Below are 19,856 nucleotides of genomic sequence, written 5' to 3'. Positions count from 1 at the left end.
AATTTTTTAAATAACGAGTCAGTAAGTTCTTTAAGTTAATAATTTGAGTTTAATTAAATTAGACAATAGAGTTTATAAATTTTTACTCTAACAATGAGAGAAAGATATGGAGGATGGAAAAAAAAAAACTCTAACCCTCTTTTGATATTGAGAGAGAAAAACTAAGAGAGTGAGATTATAATTTAATCTTAAGCTTCAAATAATCACTATCAACCACAATACGTTTTTCACTTAAGCCCTCCTTTTTAACAGTATCACTAATCACCTTCATTATTAACAAATTGTCGTTGGTATGGTAATAATAGAGAGAACTTAATTAATTCCAAACCACTACTACACAACCATTGTGACCACTATTGTCCCTTATACCTAAGTTACCATTTGATTCTTACCCCATATAATCCAACTACTCTCCTCTATTGTTGAATTTTTTTCATGGTTCAAACCACTCACATCACAACACATATGCATTTATAATCATAAAAAAAATAAATTAACATATCGTGCAAATATGAGTGATCAGGATCACTGAGTCCTTAAACAACAATATTTCCAATTACTACACCATCTACTACTAAGTCTCCATAACCTTAAAGTGGGAAGTGAAAAAAAATGGGAGGAAGAGTCTCATGAACATAGCTTGAACATAGATTCTTAACTTACACAAGTTAGTCTATTAGTATTGGTTATTGATAATATGAATTGCGTTAAGTTGACAAAATGTTGCCCACCTCTAATAAAAAAAATTAAAATATGAATTAATTGCACTTCTTTAATTGTAAGAATCAATCAAACAAAATTATTCAAAGAATAAAATTTAAATTTAGTTGCTTAGATATTTTTAAATTTTATAATTAAAATTAAAATTTTATCTCAATAAAAATTTAATATTATAATAAAAATTATTTAAACAAAACTTTAATTTTAATTAAAAAATATATCTAAAAATTCTTTGAAAAAATAGCACTAAATTTTGTCCATTTTCAATTTAATAAAACTAGGTTATTGTTGCCCTGAACACTGAATCGGGCAGATGATTTGTTAATCCGTCGCTGGCTACGGACTCTTGAAAGCCTTAAACCCTCTTTGCCGCCTTCACACTTCACACTCACACCATGGAACCCTCTTAGACAAAACACACAAAACACTCACTCTCTCTACTATCACTCTCTCTACTATCAACAAGAAGAAGCATGCGTCTTCGTTATCCTCACACTCTACTTCCCTTATTCTCCTCCTCAAAACTCACCACTATGACCACCCAAACCCTCTTCCACCCGTCTCCATTTTCACACGTCAAAACCACCCTTTCACCTCAAAGGCACCGTTTTTACCCTCACAGACCCTTCTTCACCGTGTTTTGTTCCAAACCCATTTCTAGAAACCCTCCATCACCGCTCAGAACCAACGGGTATCTTGGGGCCTCTCATGCCAGCATACCTAGGCCAGGTAAAGTTTACTTTTCTGTCGGGGACAGGACAGCCTTAAACACGTGTCATATTGCTAACTTTTTGTGTTTGTCGTTTTGTTTTCTCAAGTTCATTTGGAGAACGCTGCGGAGAAGAGTGTGGATATGCAGTTCAATATTTTGAAAAAGAAGTTGGAGGCTGTTGGAATGGAAACAGGAATATGTGTACCAGGGCAATACAACCACTTACTTTGTCCTGAGGTAACTTTTTTACCAATCCCCTTTCTTTCTTTTGTAGTTTTTCTTCAGATTTGAATGTTTTTTGAACATTAGAAACTATCAACTTCAGTGTTTTTATGCATTGGAAGGTTGCAATTATATTAGACTTTTTTCCTAAAGCACTGTTTCAGCTAAATCATAACTAAGTTCAGTTACTTTGGCTGCAAGTTTTGGGATTTGGTCTGAAAATTTTGACTTACCCTCCCATTGGCATGTTTGAACTGTAGTATACTCTGTGCTTGTAAAGAGTATAGATATACAAATTGTCTCTGTTAGTGATCATGTTTCGGGCTTGGAGAGGTTTGAAATTTTTGCTCTAGAAGTAAGAAGATTGATATTAATTAAGAAACAAATTATTTTCCCTTTCTTTTTGGTATGACTTAGAAAGTTTGACTTACGGTAATTATTTGAAGGGCAAATTTAATGTGAGTCGAGGTAGTAGATTGTACTGGTAAAAATGAAAATCCCCAAATTGAAGAGTGTGTAATACGTATGTATTTCAAATCAATTCATTTAACATCCATGTTCTATTGATTCATGAGTTTCTGTATATTGTCTGTATTTTTTAACCTGTGTTTTACTTTGGACTAGTAATGTTCATTCTCCTTGCATAGATTCCATTTCATGCATGGAATTTGAACATGTTTCTGCTAAAAACTTGTTTTTTTTTTTTGGTTAGTGCCAAGGTGGTGACACAGGAGAAAGGAGCTTATCTCTTTACATTGCATCAGATGGGTATGATACTTATAGTATTTTTCATAAAATCTGATTCTATTTCTTATTTGATTATACATTTACTTTGTTTTAATTTTGACAATTTTTGAGTTTTAGGGGGTCTGCTGTGTGGATGTGTTTTCGTGGAAAGTGTGGGTGGAAAGGCAGCTCACAGGTTTGATATTTTTCATTTTAAAGCATGTCAGCCTGATTATCACTAGTAGATGTGCTATCCAGTTCATTTTTCTTCCTACTTTTTCAGGCCTTTGCTGGCAGCAGTTCAAATTCTACATATAAAGCATTCCCTGTTAAAAAGAAGAGAGAACTTACAGAAGAGGAATTGCAACTAGAACCACTTTGTAATGAGGTTATTAAATTTTATTTCCCTAATTTTGTCCGCACTTTTTGAACTTTGGATGTGCTAAAATATTGATCTGTTAGGCAGATATTGCTCATCACAGAAATCTGTCCTACATAGCATAGTGTATGTTTGGGTGAGTGTTTGCAAAATTGATTTTATATGATCTTGATTTGAAAAATTGATTTTGGTTAAAATTGAGTTTGAACTGAAGTGAAATGTTTGGAAGCTTTTATTCAAAAGTTTGTGAAACTTAGTGCGTGTTTGGACTGACATTTGTTCTACTTAAACGTGGGTCCAGTAACACAACAAAGAGTAGCATTTATGTGCTGGACATGCATTATACCGTTTCCATCATGAATCTAATCATGTAATTAGTATAAATTCTCAACTCAAATTCAAAGCTACAACAAAATTTGAAATAGTAACCAAACATATGTGAAAATCACAAAATTATGATGAGAAGCTTCAAACGGGTGTTCAGGAACTTCCAATGCAAACAAACAATTAATGTAATTTTTTCAACTACTAAATGCATGATTTCTTTCATAAGAAATAAAGAGTTTGAAAGGCTAGCTCAGTAGTCATTGCCCCTTTCTGCTTTTTCCATGATGATTTAGAAATGTTTGATTTTCTGAACGGTTGAACTTTTTTTATTGATATGTTTGCAACAGAGAGATTGTTATTTTCCCTGGATTTTATTATTGGTTCTTTATTATAATATCATCTTTTTATTGATATGTTTTATGCTTATTGTATAGATTTTAATTGTGTTTGTAGTATTTTTTATTTTTTTTTAAAATTTCCAAGCAACATCGTAAATGCCCCTGCTTGCCCTGTTTCAGTTGCAATCATATTTTGCGGAGCGCTTGATTTCAAAGGAAACTCTGCAGAGAAATGCTGTCAAGCAGAGAAAATATGACGATCAGGTGCACCTAACCACTACATTATGAGCCCTTAATTTGAATAACACAAAATTACATTTTAAGCTAACGATGATCTGGTTAGTAAACAATGTAAGTTTGATAGTACTGTTATCAAGACTAAACACATTTAACGTACTTTTTCAAATGGTGAAAGAATTAGGGATATAGTATTCTGTATGTGAATATGTATCTTCCATGTATTGATAGTTCCTATGCATTCCTTCTTTTGATTATTTTGGTTTCCTTGGTTGAAATAGAGATCAAAGAGCAAACGTTTGTGGTTGGTTTTGGTTTTATTTACTAGAAAATGCCCCATGGTGTATATGTAATGGCTTTGAATGTTGTGATATAACTGATATCTACACCTTTTGCCAGCTTATTTTTAGGGGTAGTGTTAAAAATGACTAATTTTACTTTTAATATTCATTTGAAAACGTGTTCTACTTATTCATTAGTTTGGTTTGGATTGCCATTGATTGTATTTAATGAAGATGATAGTGTGAAAGTTCATCTATATCCAAGAGTATTATATAAATGTTTACTTTCTTATTGTAGCCAGTGTTCCATCCCCACTCTTTCACCTTACATGTGAATGACCTATGTTACTAATTGTTTCTGTAACTCATTTATGTTTGGTAGATTGTTATTGCATTTGGATATCGTCATAATGGAGCACTTATTAGTTGCAAGTATCGAGACATCAACAAGGTCTTTTGGCAGGTATAAGCAATTACTGATGCTGTACATATTTAGATTGTGTGTTAAGATTGATATGCAGAGAATTAATTAGTAATTAGTACTAAACAACAGGGATGGAAGACATCTCTACATATTTTGGTGAGCATAATTAAATGACAAACATCTCTTCTACTAATGATGTGAACCTGGCAATTGTCTTTTAAGATTATTGGTGTTGGTACCTTTTAGTTATTGGCATGTTGGCTGAGCTCCTACCCTTAAGCTTTAGTGACCTCTGTTTACGTAAATAAGTTCAGAAACCAGAGATTCTAATAATATGGTTAATGTCTCCCAATGTTTTTATTCTTTCTCTGTCTATCTCTTCTTTTTTGGCATAAGCACTTCACAGTTAGTGGTAATTGGCAAAGACATATTCACAACACTCAATGGGAAAGCAATTTTCAGCCGAGAAACAGTCAAATAGTTCAGTTTTCCCAATAGTCTTCTGTAGCTTTATGGATTGATATTATGAATGATGAATGGTGGTTGCAGACTGTTGTAAAAGGATGGTGATTATTATAATAAATAATAATTAATATACATAAAGTACAATGAACAAACTGCAGAGCAAACAGAAAAGTGAGAACCACTAAACAGGGTCAGAGAGGACTGAAGTCACTGAACGGAGTCAGATGTTTTTTCATATTGTTTTAGATCTTATTGTATCTTTTTTGTCAGTTGTTAAATTTTTTGGTTTTATGCTACTATCATATTTTTCTGAGTTTATGACCATTATGTCTTTCCCCTGATACCTTTTTATTTCAGGAAGCAAATACTGAAAAGATCTTTTATGGATTGGATGACATAGTGGGGCAAAGTGATATAATAATTGTATGTATTCTGCCATCTGTAGACATTATGTGAAGTTTTAAGTTTTGCTCTATGCTTGTATATTGACTTCACACTGTAGGTTGAAGGTGAAATGGACAAGCTGGCAATGGAAGAAGCTGGCTTCTTCAATTGTGTCAGTGTTCCTGATGGTGCACCTCCTTCAGTCTCCTCAAAGGAGTTGCCACCTCCTGATAAGGTCTTTTTTCATGCTTAACATGATGAATCTGTCATTATCACTCATTTACTGTGTTGCACATGTAATGCTAGAATCTGATGCTCTTGTCATAATTCTAATTCTGTAAAGCTAGGACACAAAGTATCAGTATCTGTGGAACTGCAAAGATGTACTAATGCAGGTCTGTTAATTGTTATTATTCAACTCTTTTGGAAGTGCAGAAAGAAGCAGCTTTTATTATAAACTTCCCTAATTTGTCTTCTCAATGATTATATAGGCAACCCGGATAATACTTGCCACTGATGGGGATCCACCTGGTCAAGCCTTGGCTGAGGAGCTTGCACGCCGCATTGGGAAAGAAAGGTTAGAATTTTTGTCTTGATTTTACTACGTATATAAATTCTTATAATCATTGATCTATGGGATAAAAATTTGTGCAGTTTTGCATTCAATTAGTAGATAATGCTAGTTTTCTGATAGAGTTTCATTTTAGATTTTAGGTGCTGTGTAGATTGGGTGTGTAATTTTTAAGGCAAGCAAGTGACTAAAACATTCTAAAGATTAACTATTTTTGAGTACCGTCATGTGTTTAGTTCAAAATAATTGCTTGTTAAGATGAAGGGTGTCCCTGTAAATCTTGTGTGATGTGGTTGTTTATTTTTGGCTGTATTTTGATTCTCTTTATATTGTTTCCAAATCTTCATGGTTAAACAAGACAAAATTTTCACTGTTCTCTGTGTGTAGTTTATTCATTTAATTGTTTTTCCCTGTTTTTAGAAAATAATTGGCGGGTTTGTTTTTCACTTTTCATGCTTGGGTGACATTTTCTTTAATATTTATTTCTTGTGTGGTTGCAGATGCTGGCGAGTGAGATGGCCTAAAAAAGGGAGGCTTGATCATTGCAAAGATGCAAACGAGGTCAGATATCAGTATGCATGCATAAGTCCACCTTCTCCTGCAACTTTCCTCCCTCCCCCAAAAACTAGTCCATAAGTATAAAATGAAAATGATGCATTTGTAACTTTTCTCTATACAACTCTTATTTGAATTCTCCAAACAATGTCAATTGACAATGAAGATGCATGTAAAAGACAGAACTGTGCTGTTTACTCTGAATCAACTTCACGTTTACATGCATGATCTGTGAATTATTATGCATCAATGTATTGCTTGTTATTGTTAAGGTTTATATCTGTAGGCTAGATGGATAATTGAGGCTGTGGACTCAGGTCAGGCCATTCATGTTGGTCTAGTGTGTATGGTTTTATTGACATGCATGTTTGGGTTAGGTTATTTTAGAGAATTATTTTTATTTTCGGTCAGCTTTCTAAGATGGATTATTTCCTAAGAAAAAAGTTGTTTCCACACAACTTCAGACCCCCTTCTTTTCCTGGTTTCTGTATGGCACTTATTATGCAGAGTTATTTAAAGTTTTTAGTTTGTTATTTTGCTGTTTAATAACTGTGGCAACCTTTATAACATTTTTACAGGTTCTCATGTATTTGGGCCCTGATGTACTGAAGGAAGTGATTGAGAATGCAGAACTATATCCAATACGTGGATTGTTTAACTTCAGAGATTACTTTGACGAGATTGATGCATATTACCATCGAACCTTAGGATATGAAATTGGTATCCCAACTGGGTGGAATAATCTGAATGAGTTGTACAATGTAAGGGGAGTCTATACGATGTTATATCCTAATATGATAAGCATTTTGTTGTGAATTTATTCATTTTTTATTGCTGATTTTTTAATGTATAAAAATATACCAAACAACATTCAGGGCCACTATGAATGCAGGTTGTCCTATTTCTATGACTAGATCAACACATGTATAAAGAAAAACAATTGAAATTTTGAATTATCTAATAAGAGAACGATGAACTATCTCCATAAGAAAAGATATTAGGGTCTGGTTGGATGTTGGAATTGGAATTCTGGATTTTAATTTCAATTCCAATTATTTTAGATTTACAACTGGTTCACTATATTGTTTAACATATGTTTGCCAAATAATTCGGGTGTTAACACTATTGTTTTATATTTAAGTTTTACTTGGTATTGTATTCTGGCTGGTAGGTAGATTTTTTACTTGATTAATCTTGAAATGTTAGGCATGCGAGGGAAGGTGTAATTTGTAATGAATTGTGAAAAGGTGTTGAGTTTGTATTCAGTGGGATATTGGTTAATATATTGTGCATTTAATTGTAAATGCATATTTTCCATTCCATGCTTGTTTTTGACACAATATCTTCAATAGTTTTAGATTTACGTTTTGTCTGCTTCATGTTAGTGATTTGATCTGCAAACAAAATGAACAAGGAATATCCCACTAGGTGGGGACATGTGATTTGATCTATTCTTCAAATATTTTGTGAACAAAAGTACCGTTACTTGGCACACAGTAAGAATACAACTGTTTTCTGAGTCTGGAATTTTATATTCTAAAATTGTCCTAATTGATTACCTTTATCAGGTTGTACCAGGAGAACTGACCATAGTAACTGGGGTTCCTAATTCAGGGAAGAGTGAGTGGATTGATGCTCTTCTTTGCAATCTTAATCAAATTGCTGGCTGGAAATTTGCACTTTGTTCTATGGAGAACAAGGTTAGATAGTACATTGGAAACTTCCAAAATTATGTTATTATTCACCAAGAAAGTTTGCTACTGCAACTTCCAGCTTTCTGACTTAGCAATATATTTATCAGACATTTTTTTAGGCGATTCTGAAATAGTGGATATTTTTAGATATTTCATATTTGCAGGAATAATATGATAATACCTGTGCTTACTCATGTATTTTCGTTATGATTCTATGATTTCTTTCTGTTATTCAGAGATCTTTTTCTCATTTGAGAGAAAGAAATTGCACAATTTATCTTTCTCCTAATTTCACGATAAATGATAAAAAATGACTGTATATGAGATAATATTGAAATAACACCTATTGAGAAAAAGATGACAGAACATCATTTAAGATGGTTTAGACACATACAAAGAAGGCCAGCGGAGGCATCGGCGAGGAGACCGGATGGCATGACTTTTAGTTCTGTGAAGAGGGGTAACGAGAGACCTAGAAGAATTTTGGAGAAAATTATTAAAAAAGATATCATGGTAAATAATATTTTAGAGAACTTGATTTTTAACCAAACTCAATGACATTGTGTGATTTAAGTAGGCAACTTCATCTAATGAAATAAGATTTTGTTTTTGTACTTTAAATAATTGCATGTTACGATGGCTTTTTGTAGACAGTTGGTTGATTGAATGAGTTATAGAAACTGTCGATTACTCAGAGGATGCTCATTATTCCATAAACATCAGCATTGTGTTTCATCATAAAACAGCTTCATAATTGTTACATGTTTGGGAAAACAACCCTTAAGAGTAGAAAGTATAACCTACATCAGAATGGTTGGGTGCAAGTCCATGATCATCTTCCATGTACATATGCCCCATAAAATTTATGTTTTAATAAAGTGTCTTTTGTGTGAAATGGTTCCTCTAACGCCTCCTTTGTCAAGTGGTCAAGAGCATTTTAAATGCCACCCCCATTCTTTGACCTTAAAATAAATCAGTACATGGTAACTTGGGCTAATGCTCTTTTCACACTTCAAGTTCAAATGGCTGGAAAGCTCAAATCTCTTACAGCTGATTTTTTCTTACTTTAAAAGAACTTTTTTTTATTTTTGGGTGATGTCCTGTCGTAAGTACCTATATATGTCTTGTTAATTCTGTATTCTGGTCATCCCAAAATATTTTCAAAAGTGAGTGTTGGGGTGTTTTGGGATTACAATTTCAGTGTTGAGTGGCTGCTCCTTGTAATCTTCATTGAGTTCACTTATAGTTCCTTCATAGGTTGAACTTTGTTTAATTATGTGTGATGTTTTCTTCTTATTCTATCTACTGTGTCTGGTTATAACATATTTGTTAAGTGAAAAATCGTCACTGTTTTTCAATCATTGTCTCTCACATTCCAGTTGGATTTTGTGCATTTTTTCTGATTCTTTTTTTTTTTTACTACCCTATAGGTTAGAGAACATGCTCGAAAACTTTTGGAGAAACACCTGAAGAAGCCTTTCTTTAATGAACGGTGAGGTTTGCATATTATAATTATGATATATACTATTGGTAGTGTTGTGTCTGGCCTTGTTTATATATTTATTTACTATTGTTCATGGAATTTTTAATCCTCTATATTAATCCGTGTACACAAGGACCTAAATTTGTAATCCTCTATATTAATATGGTTAAAATACAAATGTGTCGTTGATTTGAACAGTACATTCTTTCAGGCCATTTACGTTGCCACTTTTAAATCTTCAAACATGGAACCATTAATTTTATTTTGCACCAAATAAGAACTAAGGTTATTATTTTTCCACATACTCTGCAGTGTTCTATGCTCAAGTTTTAATAATTTTCAATTTTTTTCTCATTTGCTTCACATTATATGCTACATACTGTTCATTATTATTCCTTTCTCAGTTTGAAATATCATGGCTTGCATTACGTCAAAGCAGTTAGCATATTAATTAGTGCATTAATTTTCTTGTAAATGTCATACATGATAAGGGCGTGGTCCTTGGGTGGGGTATGGACTCGAAACATTTAAACTATGTATAATTGTTAGGATTATGATGATATGATACCCTATGCATATGGGTTGGTGCTTACTATGGTAGTAGTATTCAATAATAACTTGAGAGTTTTTTTTAGTTTTTAGTAAATTAGTGCCAAACTTACTTTGTTATTGTGACTAGAAATACTAGCAGAATCATTATTATCGTTCTCATTTAGGGTTATTATGTGCTTTAGTTATTATGTATGGTGAAATACTAATAATTTGTAGAACGAATGTCTCTATTCTCTGCATTCTTATTCATAATACCACAACTTCACTTTCATTATAAGGAGAACCTTTTATCAGGGAGTATTTGATAATGTTCTTTAATAGCATTAGTTTTATCATGTTATGCATATTCATTTGATTATCTGAGCTGACTTGTTTATGTAATGATAGTTATGGCGAACATGTTGAACGGATGAGTATTGAGGAATTTGAACAGGGCAAGCTCTGGTTAAGTGATACATTTTTTCTCATAAGGTAAATCCATTACAAGGAATTCAGCTAGTACTTGTATTTGTAATTTGTGGTATATCATATTTGATCATTTGGTGCTTCTTCCATGCATTTTTGAGCTTGACTTGTATTATCTTCTATACATTTGTAGACTTGATCTAGCTTTTGGTTTTCTTTATAGCTGGTCTAATTGAAAATTGATGCATGCTGTTAATGGTATAGTTGATTTTTTTTTTTCAAATTTAAAATAGTGAAGTTAAAATCTTTCTCAATTAAGGTAGAAGTTATGCAGGCAGTAGCAAGAAAATTGTCAGTGCATTTGTCTCATTTGTTAGATTTATATTTGTTGCCTTAGTATTTGGTGTTGAGGAATTGAATTGCAGTTATAGTTGTGGTTGTGTTTTGGGCCAATTTACTTGAACAACATAAAGTGATGAGACTGACATTTTAATACTTGTTGGGTGCCAATGGTGATGCTGATATTTTCAGGTCTCCTTGATTTATTCTTCTTAGCCTTTGAAATGGTTGCATACAAATGAATGATTAGGGATACCGGATACTACTGATCTTTTGATCTTGACTAAATATTTGAAATATGTCAAAATTGCTTGCTTTTAGCAGTGCTTATTGGATAGTCAGTCAAATACCTAACTACATTTGTTTAAAATAGTAATTTAACTCATGTTGTTTATACTAGGTGTGAAGATGACTCCCTTCCAAATATAAATTGGGTCCTTGACCTTGCAAAATCTGCTGTATTAAGGCATGGGGTGCGTGGACTTGTAATTGATCCTTACAATGAGCTTGATCATCAGCGACCTCCAAACCAGTAATTCTCTTGAAAATGATTGTTCTAAACTTGGATTTTGTTGTGCTTTTGTTTATATTGTACTTGAACTTTCCTTCTTGGAATTGCCCGAGAGAACTCCTTTCATCCTCTGTGAATTTATATTAAAGGATTAAAATTTAAATCTATTAGGAGTTGGGATGGTTATAATGGTTAGTTAATTAGTTGGTTAAGGGCGTTTATGAGGAAAATAATAGGAGGAAGATGTAAGGGGAGGGACATTCAGATCAGTGTCCTTTAAGAATTGAGCATTGCTCCTTGTGAACTGAGAAATTTTGTTTCATGTTTTTGACTCTGCAACTTAATATTGGACAGAGAATTATTTGCACCTGCCTGATCATATTTTATTTAGGATATAGCTAACAGTTATTTTTGTATTGGATTTCATCGTGCATTTGCTATATTCTTGGCAAATAGAAATAGGGGTTGGGGGGGGGGGGTGGTGTATAAAATTCTATTAAAAACATTGTTTCATGTGTAGCACTTGTACTAAAATCAGTTTCTTTTCAACCACTTGCCATGTTACCCTCATTTCTTGCCTTTAATCGATGTTAATTTATTTGTTGCATAAACATGCAGGCATGAAACAGAATATGTAAGTCAGATGCTTACCTTAATCAAACGTTTTGCCCAGCATCATGGATGCCATGTTTGGTTTGTAGCACATCCTAGGCAGGTTGGTGACAAACAGCTCTGGTTTTATCTTTCGTCATTTTACTTTTTCTGATATTCTTCCTCTCAATTTAATAGCTGCATAATTGGGTTGGAAGCCCTCCCAATCTCTATGATATCAGTGGAAGTGCACACTTCATAAATAAGTGTGACAATGGAATTGTTATTCACCGAAATCGGGACCCTGAAGCTGGGCCTGTTGATCAAGTACAGGTGAGTGTTTGTAGCATAATTGTACTTATTTGGGTGATCGTTTGTCATACTAAATAAATATATGCTTTTACTTATTGGACTTGCTTCAGGTCTGTGTTCGGAAGGTTCGGAATAAAGTTGCTGGGACAATTGGTGATGCCTTTTTGTTGTATAATAGGTAATTAGATTTTTGCCCATGATTATCTTGCCAATATGTTTTCACCTATTTAGTAAAACAAAGTTTGATCATACATAATGCGTTTCAAGGACTATGATGAGGCTTATCTTAATCTCATGGCTAAAGTCAGCTTTTCTGATCTGTCATTGTATGTTCATGCTTTCTAGTTTCTCTAGTAAATCATCATGACTTGCATTGTAACAGACAGATTACAGAATTATGAGTCATTTTAAAAAAAGTTATAGTGGGATTAAGGAGCTATCCCGTAGTGACTTGTAAAGTAATCCATGTTAACTGATTTTCTTTGTCAGGGTAACTGGTGAGTACACGGCAACCGATGACAATAAAAAGAAATAGAAGTGAGAAATTTTAGTAGGCTTGTGTAATGGTCAGCATACGTCTTGAAATCAAAGCTTCCATCTGATACTCGGTTTGCAACATAACAAGGCTATGATGATTTCACTTTGGGTGCCAGATCAAGAGCAAGAATGCTGGATAACATCTTAACATGGCTTGTGAAAATTGAGTCTATACTATTATTTTGGCCTTACTGTTTGAAGGTCTTTGTATCCTATAGGTGGCCTTTTATAGGAGTTAGCGTTATATCTAAATTTAATTTTTCAGCACAGCATCTTAATCCTTGTATATAGAAAGATTTCCTTGTTACAACCCCATTGATCTCAAGTGGATGAGCTCTAGTTTTTTCCTCAAGACTGTTGACAATTCTGAATATCAAAATTTAGAACGGATTTCAATGGTCTTCTGTCGTAGAATTTACTGTTTCTACTAATTGCCTGTTTGTAATATTCGGTAAATGGATTATTAATTGATTGGCTTACCTTCATTTTGCAACACATGCAGCCACATGATCATCATCACCCTTGATCATTTGTTTGAACATATATTCCACAGATAATAATACTGCAGATTAGTGAAAAGATAATATTTAATACATGTTTCAAGTGTAGCATGTTAAGGAATGCAAGCACGAAAACTCAACATATACATGAGTATAATTTTTCTTACGATAATACATTAGCAAAATTTACCACACTAGACATTAACAGCGAAAATTATTCAAAACTAAGTCTGGAAAACTATAAGAACCACGAATATTATTCCGCAATATGTACCTGATATTATGTAATGTGATTACTATGTTGATATTCCAAAGGAGTTCAAACTAATTAATTTTGGAAAAAAAAAGGATCTTGTTTTGCGATCTCGATTGAGGATCACATGGAGCATCCTATATCGTTTCATGTGTTTGTTGGTACATATGATACATCCAATACTCCGCTGAAATTTAGAAGCATGATCCACCGAATCAAAATCAAATTGAAATATAAATTAGAAATTATAGCTTGAACAAAAATAAGGAAATGGGGATTAAGAACGAAATGGTAAAGTCGGTATTTTTTTTTTCTTATCATTTCATATGGAAACATGATAAAATATTAGACAACTCATCCTTTAAACTTCGGCCCATTTAAACTTAGGAAAAAGGTTAATAGTTATGCACTTAAAAAATAAGAGAAAGGAGAAATAATCTGATCTTATATAATATGGTGGACCATAGACATGTTATATGTATCAGAAGATCATCCTTTATGTATTTATTGAAGCGTATATAACATTTCCAACCGTCCAATCTCATAGAAAACAACTAATTGATATTCATATTTGCCATATTTTTGCAAAGATTCTACAGAAGTCCTAACATAATCTGATAGCTTGCATATAAAAATAAAATAGAAAACACAGGTCCTTCCAGCTTCGATGGTTGACTGTTTCCCTAAAGTTGTGTCTATTGCCACATGAATGAATGATTTCACCCTGGAATTTGATAAATGGGGTGCAAATAATTCACAGTGAAATGCTATTTAAAATGTTTTTGTCTGGAAATAGTAAAATATTACTCTCATAAAATAAACCGATTCCATCATATCTGTGGCATTCATGGACAAATCTACCACATGTCATAGTTTGTCGTTAGCCAACTAAGCAAGGTGCCTAAAGACCAAGTCAAACAAATGAACAATATTTTGCTATAATCATAAGGTGCCACGTTCCAAGATTATTCAACGGAAGCAAACTCTAGGTAGGCGTGGAAATAGTCCTAGACAAGAGAGGGACTAATTTTATATTAGAAAAAAAAATACAATATTTATTCAATTTAATTTATGAATTCTATAACTAATCACAATAGATTCTTTAACATAACAATACTAAAATTAAAAAGTAATAAATCATTGATATTACGTATTTACTATAACTTTTCTTTGCTACACCCGTGTTTATCATTGCTAAAAGATAAATATTAATCGGTATCCGAAAGATATTAGTTAAAATATTAAAGTAAAAAGTTTTTATCATAAAATGTTATTAATGTATTTTTTTTTATATTTTTAATGCATCCTGAAATAAATTTTAATTAAACATTTAACTTTTAGTTTCTTAATAAGAACTCTTAAAACACTTATTAACAAGATCATTGACAAAAATGCATAAAAAAATTATCTCAGCATTTGAAAATCAAAATTATCCACAGTTATATCTTGGTGTCGGCATCTATGCAATTCCTAACTAAACATCCCTAAAAGAGAAATGAACTCATATTTGAAAGTAAGAAAAAAATTGTCTAAAAAATTTAAAACGTTAAATGATAATAAATAATTTTAAACTTGAAACAAGAAAACACTTTACTTGAAATAAAAAAACAATCCCTTTTTTTTCTCTCCCACTATTAAGCTCTTCCATTCAAACAACACACGCAACATAAACATTAAATCCTACAAAATCTATTATTCCAAAAGAAACAAAAGATAAAAATAGGAGAAAGAAAAAAGAAAAGAATACATATGATTCTTAATTCTTAACATTGTATTGGTGTCCCTGAAAGCAGTTATAGTGGGACCAAATTTGGTGGCCTCCAGACAGCAAAACTCTCGGGAAAAAGAATCCCCCAACGGCTCCTCTGCGGTGGATCCAGTTATGTGACCGTTGGTGGGCCTACCCCTTTTCCCCACTTTTCAAATTATATATATAATATAACTCTCACAACACATTGCACAACATCCTTCTAAACTTAGTACACGACACAGTTGTTCTACACTTTGTTTGGTTCTTCACTGAGGTAAAATTGCTCTTTCATTCTTCATATCCTTTTCCCACTTTTAAAAATTTCTGGGTTTGTCTCAAGTTTTCATTTTGTTTTGTTTTGTTTTCACTTTTCAGTCTGTAACCATGACTGCTGAGGTTATGGCTCAAGAGGAAACCCAAACAGCTGAGGTTGTTGCTGCTTCTGAGCCCCACAAAGTGGAGAAGGTTGTTGAAGATGTGGCACCAAAGGAATCAGTGGAAGAACCCAAACCCAAAACTGTTGAGAAAAGCTCTTCCTACAAGGAAGAAAGTAACTTCCTTTCTGATCTGAAAGAGTTCGAAAGGAAGGCTTTGAATGAGTTCAAGTCAAAGATTGAGGAAGCTATCTTCGGGAATAACCTGTTTGAGAAAGAAGAGCCAAAGAAGAAGGAAGTTGAGGAGAGTGAGAATGTGGAAGTGAAGGAAGATGAGGAGAAAAAGGTTGAAGTAGAGAAGGATGTGTCTCTTTGGGGAGTGCCCCTTTTGCCAAGTAAAGGAGCAGAAGGTAATGATGTGGTTCTGTTGAAGTTTTTGAGGGCTAGGGAGTTTAAAATCAATGATGCATTTGAGATGCTGAAGAAGACCCTTAACTGGAGGAAGGAATCAAAGATTGATTCTGTTTTGGATGAGGATTTTGGATCTGATTTGGCTTCTGCAGCTTACATGAGTGGTGTTGATCATGAAGGCCACCCTGTGTGCTATAACATATTTGGTGCCTTTGAGAGTGAAGAGCTTTATCAGAAAACTTTTGGGAATGAGGAGAAGCGAAGCGAGTTTTTGAGATGGAGGTGCCAGTTGATGGAGAAGGGTATTCAGAAGCTTAATTTGAAGCCAGGTGGTGTGTCTTCCTTGCTTCAAATCAATGACCTTAAGAACTCTCCTGGTCCCTCTAAGAAGGAGCTTCGAATTGCTACAAAACAAACTGTTGCAATGTTGCAAGACAATTACCCAGAAATGGTGGCGAAAAATGTAAGTTCCTTGCCCTGTTCCTTTAAACTCAATTTGCTACGTAATAATGAGCTGTTGTGTTGATATCCAAAGTATTTGACTAATGTGTTTGTGTTTTCATTGTAGATTTTCATCAATGTTCCTTTCTGGTATTATGCTCTCAATGCTCTTTTGTCTCCTTTCTTAACCCAAAGAACAAAGAGCAAAATTGTGGTTGCTCGTCCTAATAAGGTCACTGAAACACTAAACAAGTATGTTCTCTAATCCCATCCATGCAATGCAACCATTTCTGTGCATTGGCTATTTCAATAGCACCCCATGATTGATCTGAATTTCTTTGTATCAATTAGGTACATTCCAATTGAGGAGATCCCAGTTCACTATGGGGGTTTCAAGAGGGAAAATGATTCTGACTTTTCTGCCCAAGACGGTGCTGTTTCAGAACTCATTCTCAAGGCTGGATCAACAGCGACAATTGAGATTCCTGCATTGGAGGTACCAACTAGTGTATTAATACTTTTGTAGATTACTATTTTTAACATGGATAAATTTATATATGGTGAGTTTTTATTAAAACATATATAATTCAATGCATGTATACTCATAATACATAATAAGAATTTATATATGGTAATTTTTTATTAAAAATTATATAATTCAATGCATTGATGCTCATAAATGTTTTCAATTTTCAATAAAAATAAACTATCACATGCAATATTGCACATTACACAAAAAGTTAGAAACAAGAGTATTGGACTAAAAGATAGTTGCATTGCATCTCAACAGGTTGGAAAGGCTTTGTGCTGGGATTTGACTGTTCTGGGTTGGGAGGTAAGTTACAAGGAGGAATTTGTTCCAACTGATGAGGGTTCATACACAGTCATTGTTCAAAATGGGAAGAAGATGGGTTCACAAGAAGGGCCTATTAGGAACACTTTTAGGAACAATGAATCAGGGAAAGTTGTCCTTACTATAGAGAACACATCAAATAAGAAGAAGAGGGTACAATACCGTTACAAGAGCTCTTTCTAAAATGCAATTCAGAAGTTCATTTTTGTTAAATTGTATTTTTGCAATATAGATTTTGATGTGAAGATTAAAAAACCAGAGGCATTCTTTATTTGTTATTGATTGGTTTGTATCAATTTTTTTTTTCCTGAAATGAAATGTGATTGAAAGTCCGTTCCTTTTTTCTGTGCCAATAATGAATCTAATCTCCTTAGTTTTTGTGTAAATAATTTTCTTCTGGGTTTCCAAGGTTGACTTGTCTGTGCCAATTATGTATCTAATCTCCTTATTTATTTCTATTTTATTCTGTGCATATTTAATCCCCTTATTTAATTTCAAATAACATTTAATTTACAGGAGCATGAAGGGGTAAATTATACATTATTTTCCAAAAGTTTAAGTTGTTTTCATATGTCAACTTTTGTTACACACAGTCACTCTTTACATTTCATTAAATTTGACACCTCCAAAATAAAATAAAAAAGAAATAGAATTCATAAATCGTAGATAAATTTGAGCGAGAAATAAAAATAAATAAATTTACAAAATCTTGTGAAATTTTCATAAAAAATGCAATAATTTATAATTCACTCTCTAAATTAAGAAACATCTTTTAAAGTTTCAATAATTTTACAAAACAAAAATAATCTATTAGTTCTCTAAAAATAAATTGCAAATTTTATTACCATGCAACAGTCTTTAGGTTGAAGGCAACAAAAGCCTCGTTAATTTTTTTATTTATAAATATTAAAAAGAAAGATAACTTGTTCTCTAAATTAATGTTTACTTGCGAGAGAGATCCTCTTGAACCAAAAAGACAAATTGAATGTGATGGGCCGAGCCATGCTGACCTTGATCCTAATCCATACATGAGCATGAAATTAGCCCAATCACGAGACACTTTAAAAATAATGGGTTGTATAAATGGTCAAAAGAGATAAGATCTGAGCTTTAACTCATAATCACAACTCTAATTTTGACCTAAGGAGTAAGGACTAGTCCCATAACTTTGTTGAGGACAATTGATCAAAGACCAAAGCTCTTAATTAGTACACAAAAATGGTATAAAATCATAAGCATTGAATGATAAAACTATCATTTTTAAAGCTACACAAGTACTTACTTATTTATTTGTTGAAAAAATTGGCAAGTTCCATTAATTTCATTAACTACTTAATTTTTAGCAAATTAAGATTGGGCTTAAATTTTAAGAATCTAACCCATCCTATTTAGTAACTTGGGTGTGTTAAAACTTGGGACTTGGAGACATGACTATTAAATACAATGGTTGCAAATAAGTTTCTTTAAAAGAGCTTACAAATAATTTATGACTTTCATGACTGTTTTTTGGTCTTATTTAGTAATTTTTTTTGTATAATTTATTTAAAATTTAATTTTTAATTTATCTTAAAAAAATTTATAATTGAATTAATCACATAAATCATTATATAAAAAAATATTATATAAATGCTTATTAAATCATGTATCCAAACAGATTCAAAATGAAGCCAGAGAAATATGATGGCTCAAATGCAAAAACAAGCAAAAGTATAATAATTGCTCAATCAATATGGGATAATGACATATGATGTTTTGCACAATGAATATGTATACTTTAATTTTTATTTTTGGTCAACAGCAATGTGTTGATTAGATTCAAAGTTTATGTCGAAGGAGGAGAAAGAATAGGTTCAATGGCCCTAGAATGTGTGCAGCACAGTGAACTACAATTTTAAGTAATATAATACACTTTCCTGAAAATAAACGCAAATTTTATCAATTTTAATTAATAAAACCGACAGCTAATTAAGATGATTCTTTATTTAATAATTTTCTTCGTGTCTAACGTGACCCTATAAAATAAAAGGATTCAAATTCTTTGATTTTCATTTAGATTGGTTTCACTTTGCTCTCTCCATATTGAAGAGTATATTTTCTTGACAAATATTTTAGTTATGAAAAAGATTATGTATGTATGTATGTATCAAATACTCTCTTTAATTTTTCTAAAGATATTATATACAAGGTTTTTGCAGCCTTTTATTTATAAGACATTTTACGATTTCAATTTAAAATTTAAACATTAAATATAAGATTAAGTTTATTAATATTAAATGAGAATAAAATTAACATGTTACAGTGTTTTTTCTTTAAAGGAATCAAGAAAACTACTAAATATTAACTATTTTCATTGATTCATATAATTTAGTTAAAACGTGATCAATAAAATATTTAGTAATTTAAGTAAAATATACAAAACTTTGATAGGAAGATATAACATGAATCATTTAAAATAAAAAGTGTTGAATATTTAAGAGAAAACTTCAAAGTGCAGGTATGATGACTTTAA

The 19,856-nt window shown here is 32.4% G+C and overlaps 2 protein-coding genes across 4 annotated transcripts; both read left to right on the top strand.

Annotated features, from left to right (window-relative positions):
* Positions 1 to 1,024: 1,024 nt before the first annotated feature.
* Positions 1,025 to 13,255, top strand: LOC113863410 (twinkle homolog protein, chloroplastic/mitochondrial). 3 transcript variants are annotated; one of them, XM_027496982.1, is made up of 22 exons: positions 1,025 to 1,449; positions 1,539 to 1,669; positions 2,367 to 2,422; positions 2,519 to 2,576; positions 2,664 to 2,768; positions 3,605 to 3,688; positions 4,325 to 4,405; positions 5,189 to 5,254; positions 5,334 to 5,450; positions 5,563 to 5,610; positions 5,707 to 5,792; positions 6,287 to 6,347; positions 6,920 to 7,102; positions 7,910 to 8,041; positions 8,393 to 8,548; positions 9,466 to 9,527; positions 10,458 to 10,541; positions 11,215 to 11,346; positions 11,944 to 12,040; positions 12,115 to 12,249; positions 12,339 to 12,406; positions 12,718 to 13,254. In XM_027496982.1, the coding sequence occupies exons 1-22, from the start codon at positions 1,194 to 1,196 to the stop codon at positions 12,761 to 12,763; spliced, it is 2,244 nt and encodes a 747-aa protein (XP_027352783.1). In that variant the 5' UTR covers positions 1,025 to 1,193; the 3' UTR covers positions 12,764 to 13,254. The 3 variants fall into 3 exon arrangements, with proteins under 3 accessions (XP_027352783.1, XP_027352791.1, XP_027352799.1); XM_027496990.1 differs by lacking the exon at positions 8,393 to 8,548 and having other exon boundaries at positions 1,033 to 1,449; positions 12,718 to 13,255; XM_027496998.1 differs by lacking the exon at positions 8,393 to 8,548 and having other exon boundaries at positions 1,033 to 1,449; positions 12,354 to 12,406; positions 12,718 to 13,152.
* Positions 13,256 to 15,641: 2,386 nt separating this feature from the next.
* LOC113852221 (patellin-4) lies at positions 15,642 to 17,530 on the top strand. Its single transcript, XM_027482459.1, has 4 exons — positions 15,642 to 16,516; positions 16,622 to 16,746; positions 16,846 to 16,990; positions 17,285 to 17,530. Exons 1-4 carry the CDS (start codon positions 15,653 to 15,655, stop codon positions 17,528 to 17,530), a joined length of 1,380 nt encoding a protein of 459 aa, XP_027338260.1. The 5' UTR covers positions 15,642 to 15,652.
* Positions 17,531 to 19,856: the final 2,326 nt, after the last annotated feature.

The sequence above is a fragment of the Abrus precatorius genome, unplaced genomic scaffold (genome assembly GCF_003935025.1).
Source record: "Abrus precatorius isolate BTA unplaced genomic scaffold, Abrus_2018 Scaffold10, whole genome shotgun sequence".
Classification (NCBI taxonomy): domain Eukaryota; kingdom Viridiplantae; phylum Streptophyta; class Magnoliopsida; order Fabales; family Fabaceae; genus Abrus; species Abrus precatorius.
Note: the sequence above shows the minus strand (reverse complement) of the source record. Positions and strands in the feature narration are given on the sequence as shown.

Excerpts from the sequence above, each read along its gene's own strand:
- LOC113863410 (XM_027496982.1), top strand. The coding sequence starts at position 1,194 with ATGCGTCTTCGTTATCCTCACACTCTACTTCCCTTATTCTCCTCCTCA. Across the intron at positions 7,103-7,909 it reads ATCTGAATGAGTTGTACAAT|GTTGTACCAGGAGAACTGAC; the intron begins GTAAGGGGAGTC and ends TACCTTTATCAG. Across the intron at positions 8,549-9,465 it reads TTATTAAAAAAGATATCATG|GTTAGAGAACATGCTCGAAA; the intron begins GTAAATAATATT and ends ACTACCCTATAG.
- LOC113852221 (XM_027482459.1), top strand. The coding sequence starts at position 15,653 with ATGACTGCTGAGGTTATGGCTCAAGAGGAAACCCAAACAGCTGAGGTT. Across the intron at positions 16,517-16,621 it reads CAGAAATGGTGGCGAAAAAT|ATTTTCATCAATGTTCCTTT; the intron begins GTAAGTTCCTTG and ends TTTTCATTGTAG. Across the intron at positions 16,991-17,284 it reads TTGAGATTCCTGCATTGGAG|GTTGGAAAGGCTTTGTGCTG; the intron begins GTACCAACTAGT and ends GCATCTCAACAG.